The sequence below is a fragment of the Gymnoscopelus microlampas genome (assembly GCF_963454915.1).
Source record: "Gymnoscopelus microlampas genome assembly, chromosome: 22".
Taxonomy (NCBI): Eukaryota; Metazoa; Chordata; class Actinopteri; order Myctophiformes; family Myctophidae; genus Gymnoscopelus; species Gymnoscopelus microlampas.
Window position 1 is genome coordinate 30,481,460 of NC_139959.1, and position 8,099 is coordinate 30,489,558.

Here is an 8,099-nt window from a genome sequence, read left to right on the forward strand (position 1 = left end):
GCCAAAATGTGAAGTGGCCTGTTAATAGCACCATGGGTGGAGGTTCTTCCCTGGCCTACTGGGGGCGTGTGCAAAGTTTCACACCGATTGGTCCAGCTGTGTCTGAGATTTGCTTTTCAGAGCCGCACAGTCTCACAGGAACAAACAAAAAACATAATCTGCAGCGCCCGGCCTTGTGCGTGTGTGCGTGTTTTTGTTTGTGTCTAAAGTGCGAGAGATAAAATGTGTGTGGTGTGCTACACTTGTATGCATGTACAGTGTGTGTGTGTGTGTGTGCGTGTGCGTGTGCGTGTGCGTGTGCGTGTGTGTGTGTGTGTGTGTGTGTGTGTGTGTGTGTGTTTTGCGCAGGAAGCTGATTTTGTTGTTGATGCAGTTGAACTTTGCTCAGGCATTCAGTAATGGCATCTCTCAGCAGAACAGACACACGGCTAGACGTACTGACCCTCCTATGGCTCTTCTTATGTATCCCACACTGCACTGGGGATCCTACAGGTAGGCTTACGAGGAACACACTCTTCTTCTTGTATTTACAAATGGATTTTACATACGTTTGTCATCTGCTGTTTTGTGGTTTGAACGGGTGGGGGGGGGGGGGGGGCATTTCAGGTCTCAGGGTTTGACAATGCAATGTAGTGCAGTGGTTCTCAAAGTTTTTCGAGTCAAGGACCCCCAAATTGATATATATATTTGACCGCAGACCCCCCATCTGAAAAGGTTTTGTGCCAGAAGAGATGATATGTGTTAAAAAAAAGTTCAAGATTATAAAAACAAAATTCAAACATGTGTTCAAAAATAGCAGCGCGCTTTGAGCTTGTACATCTGCTATTTTTGAATATAGCCAACGTATAACATATGGATAAAGTGTTTTAAATGATTGTGTTGCTGTATTAACGCATTTTGCTGAGGACCCCCCAATCCATGCCCGTCCATGTGACATGTGACATGTGACACATTTGTTTTTTAGTGTTTGCAACCACGTTTACTTCCAACCTGGCATCCCTATCATGGGCATGTCATTATAGGCGAACATTCTCAAACATGTTCTCTTTTTCCCTAAGAAAATAGAGGATCTACAACCGGTTGTAGATCCACTATTTTCACTATTTTGGAAATTGGCCTTAAAGGAGTAGTTCATCCCGAAAAGTACTTATTTTCTATCAATTACACACCCCATGAAGCCTTGAATTCACGGAGATTTTGTTTTGTTTTTGTCGCATTCCTAAGCCAATAATTGGTCAGCCTCTATGTATGAGTATGTCTTTATTTAATGTTTTTATGTATTTGTTTTTATGTACTCTATGGACCCCCTGTGTGTCTGGAATTAAGTTTGAATTGAATTTAAATATATATATATATATATATATATATATATATATATATATATATATATATATATATATATATATATATATATATATTTAACACTTGGGGTGCCAGAGGTTTATTAAAAAAATGTACGTTGAGTGCCAGGATTTTTACATTTAAAAAAAAAAATTGAATTTCTTTTTTTTTTTTCAAAAAAATATATTTTTTCAAAAAACGTATATATACGGTTTTGGCACTCCGTGGTTGTATTCCCAAAACCGTATATATATACGGTTTTGGCACCCAATGTGTTAACATACCATCACTCATATTACAATGCACCCATGCATATTACCAGACATATCTGTCTGTCTGTCTGTCTGTCTGTCTGTCTGTCTGTCTGTCTGTCAGCTCCGGTCTTCCTGAACAGAGAGGATGCCAGCCGGGTTCTCCAACGTTCTCGCCGAGCCAACTACTTTCTGGAGGAGCTGAAAGCAGGAGATCTGGAGAGAGAGTGTCTGGAGGAGAAATGCTCCTACGAGGAGGCCAGAGAGATCTTCATCTTCCCTAAACAACTAGTGAGGCCCTGCTACCTAGGCCAGGGGTCTTCAACAGGGGGTCCGGGACCCCTAGGGGGTCCTCTGAGATACTGCAGGGGGGGGACGCCAAATCTTTGTTTCATAGGGACTTTATATATTTTTTTTACATTAACCACTTGAACCCTCGCATCCCTATTCTGGGGGAACATTAGCCAAGAATAGCAGGTCTACAAGCTCAAAATGCATCTTCGACGCGTTGAGAGCTTGTAGATCAGCTATGTTCGGCAAAGTGGTTTGGTGTACAGGGGAAAAAGAGCGGACCAAGTACAGAGCTAAAGGTCAAGTTCACAAAGTATTCAGGGTTTAAGTCGTTAAATGTTTAAACCTTAGGAATAAGGTTAGGGTTAGGCATGGTTCTACTGAGGTTACATTTAGGAATACCTGATGGGGACCGCTCCAAGGTCACCGGATTTGACCAGGGGCGAGCGTATTTTGGGGCGAGCGTTCTTGTATTCTTATTAACAGTACTACTACTAGATGCAATATTTGAGAATTTCAAAGGGCTATCATTGGCAAATCAGTGGGAAATCCAAACCTTTTTCATGGAGAGAGTGGCACATTTTCCAGGTGTGAAATGGTCTTCACAAAAAAAAAAAAAACTATAACAGAATATCAGGAGAAGCGTTGAGCAGCAATTTTAAGAATACTTTTATATATATATATATATATATTTTTTGTTTGCAATTTTCAACCCCAACCTTTGAGCTGCAAATATCTACCTATCTACAAGTAAAGCTCACAATGCCAGCTGCAACGCGATTTGAGCTTGTAGATCTGCCATTTTTGACAGACTGTTCAATAGCACTATTCTGTTTCTCTCTCTCCTACAGAAGACTGTTCAATAACACTATTCTGTTTCTCTCTCTCTCCTACAGAATGAGTTTTGGAAATTATACTCAGGTAAACAGAGCAATGCAGAGCATGTAGATGTTAGTTTTATAACACATACATTGTACAGTAGCTCATTCATTGTGTGTACGTGCGTGCGTATGATATTCATGCTATCTCTGCGTTCTCTCTATGTTTTGCACCCCGTCCGTCCGTCCGTGTGCGGGTCTGTCTGTGAACAGCTAATCTTCGGCACCGTTAGCACAATCGCAGCAAAACTGTGCACATACACTCCCTGGATGCCATACACTGATTGACCTGTTATAGTGCCACCAGGAGGCCGATTTACGGAAAACAAAATATTACTCCTACGGATTTTGACCAAACATCACGCAAATCGGTGCACATTATCTCTATAGTCATGTGATCAAGACGGATCAGTCCAATTTTTCATATTCCATCCTGATTGGCGAATTTCGAACATTTCTGGCCCACAATAACCTACCTGACCTGTGCTCCGAGGAGCACTTTGTCTAGTTGCTGTCTGTTTTTCTATTCTCTTTTATCTATTTTGTTTTATATGGACCTATTGTGTCTGAAAAGAAGTCATCATCATTATCATACACCGTATATATAAAGAACTACCCACTGTGGGTAATGCAGTTTTTTTTCTGTGTTTTGTGTAGTGAAGGATTCTGGGTGATGTTTTTTTCTGTGTTGTGAATTGAAGGATTCTGGGAAATGTTTTTTCTGAGTTGTGTCTGAAAAATGTACTTTATCTGTGTTGAAGGAGTCTGGGTAATGTTGTTTTTCCTGTGTTGTGCAGTAAAGGACCACTGTGAATTATTATGGGTAATCTAGTTTCTCTGTGTTGTGTTGTGTAGTGAAGGACCACTGTGAATCCAAACCATGTAAGAACGGAGCCACCTGTATGCCTCAGGTCAAAGGTTACTTCTGCATCTGCCGCCACGGTCACCAGGGACGACACTGCGACAAAGGTGATGAGATTACAGACTCAAACACTGGTAAATGTAATCTGATACTAAATGTAATCTGCTAATCAAAACACATGTAGAATATAGTAGGATATACTTTTTAAATATATTATTACATTATTATTATAATGATTATATCGTCCTATACAGCTCTCTCTATAGATACTCTCTCTGTCTAGCTGTGAGGGTGTTCTATGGTTGTCTCTATACACGAATCCACGGAGCGCTGCCCTGCGCGCAGCCATTGCTGCGGTGTCAACGCTACGCGGACGCGACACCGCAGCAATGGCCGCCTACAGGCATCTACAGGCAGCGCGTCTGTGGATTCTTCTATAGAAACTATCACTCTCTCTCTCTAGCTGTGAGGGCGACTTATGGTTGCCTCTATAGAAACTCTCTCTCTCTCTCTCTCTCTCTCTCTCTCTCTCTCTCTCTCTAGCGGTGAGGGCGTCCTATGGTTGTCTCTATAGAAATGGAGGATGTGAACACTTCTGCAAAGAGTCCCCGAATGCGACGCACGCCTGCCACTGTCACCATGGTTACGGCCTGGCTGCCGACAACACCAGCTGTCTGCCTCAAGGTCTCCCAGCATGCTTTGTGTGTCTTAAGAGTTTTTTTTGTTTTGTTTTGTTTAATTTACATTGCCTCTCTGTGTTACCATGACAGCCCTATTGTTGGGTCACTGGGATGTATATTTTGGTCAAGAGAGGCGAGCGTTCGATTCCCGCCGGGGACGCTGTGGGCGCTGGGGTCGTGTCCTCTCCTCCGCGTCATTGCATGTTCTCCCCGTGTCCCCCACCGTAGGTACCCTCACCAAAAACATGCTGTAATCCTGGTCTCTATACTGCCTCCCCCTGGTCAGCCGGGGCGCCTGATGGAGGGGAAAGGAACTGGTTGGAATAACGTGTTCCTTCCATGCAAGCGCTACGTCCTAAAAAGCGGCTTGCTAGCTCCTCACACATTGAAGGAGGCATGCGCTCAGTTCTGGGCTCTCCCTAGGCTGGCAGCTATAGGGAGAGTAGCGCCCAGGATTACATAGGCAATTGGCACTGGGTGAAAAAAATGGGTTACAAAATTGTGAGATAAAAAAAAAGAGGCAAGCGTAAATGGTTAAATGAAGTATAGGATGTTCAAATCCCATCAAATGTAAAGAATGTTATTTACATACAGTAGCATGTTGTTTGGACGGATGCTAGGTTCATTATTTACCGTGTATTCTACATTCAAATGTACACATTATTATTTGTGATAGTAGGCTATTGTTTAGGCAGATGCTAGGTTCATTGTTTACCTGGTAACCTATAATTTCAAATGTAGAGAACTATTTTGATATAACTTTTTAGACTGGGTCATTGTTTATCTGGTTTACCCTATACATGCCGTTTCAAATGTACAGAATGCTATTTAGATAGCATGTTGTTTAGGCAGATGCTAGGTTGTTTACCTTGTATCCTATAGTTTCTTGAGGCACTACATTGCTCTCTCTCTGCATTACATGGGAATGGATTATTAACCTTGCTTATTGTATGTCGCTCTGGATAAGAGCGTCTGTTAAATGCCTACATTATTAATTGTAAACGGTGTCTCCGGTCCAGTTCCTGTGCCGTGTGGGAGGATCGTCCAACACTTCTCACCCAGGGTGGTCAACGGATATATTTGTCCCAAAGGACACTGTCCATGGCAGGTAAACATACACACACACACACACACACACACACACACACACACACACACACACACACACACACACACACACACACACACACACACATACACACACATACGCACACACGTGTAACAGTTGGTGCAACAGATTCTCCGGAAATTCAAAGAAACCACATGTCTGATTTCTGCTGGATTACTCTCTCTCTGTCTGTCTGTCTCTCTCTCTCTCTCTCTCTCTCTCTCTCTCTCTCTCTCTCTCTCTCTCCAGGCCATGCTCTCAGAGCGTAGCAGGCCCACAGTGAGGCAACGTAAGCAGACATTAAACGCGGTAGAGGAGGAGCCGCTGAGGTATCAATGTGGAGCCATCGTCCTGGCCCCCCGGTGGATCCTGACGGCAGCGCACTGTGTGTGGAACAAACACCCCAGTACCCTGCACATCACCGTGGGTGAGACCCTCCCCAATACGCACGCTCCCCAATACGCACGCACGCACGCACGCACGCACACAACCCTGTACATCACCGTGGGTGAGAATATATACAGTAGAGTCTCCTCTCCTCTGCCCCAGGAGAACACGACCGCTCAGTTGACGAGCGTACGGAACACACCCGGCGCGTCTCGTCTGTGATCGTCCATCCTTCGTACAACGTCTCCTCGTCCGACAGCGACCTCGCCCTGCTGATGCTTCGCTCCGCCGTCCCGCTAGGACCCTACGTGGTGCCCGTGTGTCTGCCCGCCGCCCGCGGCACATTCGCCCGCACGCTGGCGGGCGTGCGCGTGTCCACAGTGAGCGGCTGGGGCCGCCTGGCGCAGGTCGGACCGCCCGCCAACATCCTCCAGCGCCTGGAGATCCCCAGGGTCCCGCTGCAGGTAGGCCCACAGGTCTTACCAACTATACTAATGAGGGCTCTGTTCCATTTAGTCTAGCATGGTGGTTCTCAACCTTTTTAATGTCAAGGACCCCCATAACTCTGACTGAGAGTGTACAAATGGAACCAATTTGGTTCCATGTGTACACTCTCAGAGTTAAACACCCATAAGGAGCCATTCTGAACCTCCTCTGGACCACATTTTAGACCCACTGGTGTAGCAGAGTGTTTCCAGTGAGCCAACATGCACAATATCAGCACCCTGACTCTGTTTGACCTGATTGGAACAGAGCCTTACAATTTAGGCATATCTCTTAATCCAGAGCGATTTACAGTAAGCAAGGTAAACACAAGGTTATTCATCAAATATAGAAAGTCAGTCTAAACAGTATAATATCATTTCATTAGTATCACTGGTAAGATGGAAGAAGGAAGTAAGGAAGAGGCCTAATTTATTTCCAATATGGCTGCTGTGCCTATTTGTGATCAATAATGTTTTAACAAACATGGGGAAATTCTCATTCTACTACTAGGTACTACCTGGCACCATCCCTTAAAAAAAGTTTTCAAAACAGGCCTGTTTTCATTTATCAGGAAATCCTCTACAAGGGGAGTTAGACGCACATTTCCCATAGAATAGGTGGTGTCACCCCCCCCCCCCCCCGCCGTCTTTTTCCTTTTTCTCCTTTGTACATATAATGTTTTGTGTTTGTTGATATGTTTATTGTGTTATTTTTTGCCTTGTTGATGAATACATACGACCACAATGGAAACATGTTCCCTGCACTTTTTTTGTGTTATCCCTTTAGCCTAAATGTCTGTCTGTACCCTGTGCTGTTTTAAATTGTATGTTTTAAGTATTCATTAATAAAAACTAATAAAACGATCCCCATCCCCATCCCATCCCCCTCCCTTGCAGGAGTGCAGGGCCCACACCCAGCTGCCCATGACCAGGAACATGATGTGTGCGGGGGTCCGTCAGGGGGGCCGGGACGCCTGCCAGGGGGACAGCGGGGGTCCGCTGGTCACCCGCTACAAGAAGACCTGGTTCCTGACGGGGGTGGTGAGCTGGGGGCGTGGCTGCGCGCAGCAGGACCTCTACGGCGTCTATGTGAGGGTCAGCAACTTCCTGGAGTGGCTGGAACGTACCATGTCGTCCTTGGGGGAGGGGGGAGTGTAGGGTCAGGATCCCTTTTTTAAGGGGGGGGGGGGGATTTTAACGATTTGAATGGTTCCTTGACGATGTCCCCTCTTTAACAATTCCTATATTTTCATTATATCATTTTTACCTTCATTATAATTTTTGATGAACACAAATTCAATCATATAGTATTGCACACATATTTTTGTAGTGGTTCTCAAAATGAGGTCCAGGGACCCTATGGGTAACTCTGAGAGTTATGGTGGTCCTTGAAATAAAAAAAAGTCTGAAAACCACTGATATTATAATTGTATAGCAGATGTGAAGTAGCCTGAATGTCTGTTTGGTCTGTTTATTTTTGGCTGTGGGCGGGAGTAGTACCGTTGACTGACAACCCCTTCAGCCAATCAGCAGTTTGTTCCACCAACACCACAGAGCAACGTAGGAGCAGGGGGACTTTTGAAAGGGCCATGCCGAAAATAGGTTGCTTTATACAGTATGGATAAATGAGTATCACTGCCAGCCCCTGCCGGTTCTCAGAATTTTTATTTTTAAATAGCCCATGTCATGATTAATTGACCACATATATGAAGTTAAACAACTAAAAGCTATCCAAAAAATATCTTAAAAGTAAATTCCGTGCCACAAAAAAATAAGTTTGAGAGCGTTTTGAAGTTTTCAAAGACAGCGGAGAAAA

General features: G+C 44.3%; 1 protein-coding gene across 1 annotated transcript; it reads left to right on the forward strand.

Moving 5' to 3' along the window:
* Nucleotides 1–398: 398 nt before the first annotated feature.
* f7l (coagulation factor VII, like) lies at nucleotides 399–7,441 on the forward strand (the record flags this gene model as incomplete). The annotated part of the gene is made up of 9 exons (XM_084048165.1): nucleotides 399–492; nucleotides 1,717–1,883; nucleotides 2,780–2,804; nucleotides 3,617–3,730; nucleotides 4,167–4,307; nucleotides 5,323–5,411; nucleotides 5,661–5,838; nucleotides 5,961–6,262; nucleotides 7,181–7,441. 9 exons carry the CDS (start codon nucleotides 399–401, stop codon nucleotides 7,439–7,441), a joined length of 1,371 nt encoding a protein of 456 aa, XP_083904291.1.
* Nucleotides 7,442–8,099: the final 658 nt, after the last annotated feature.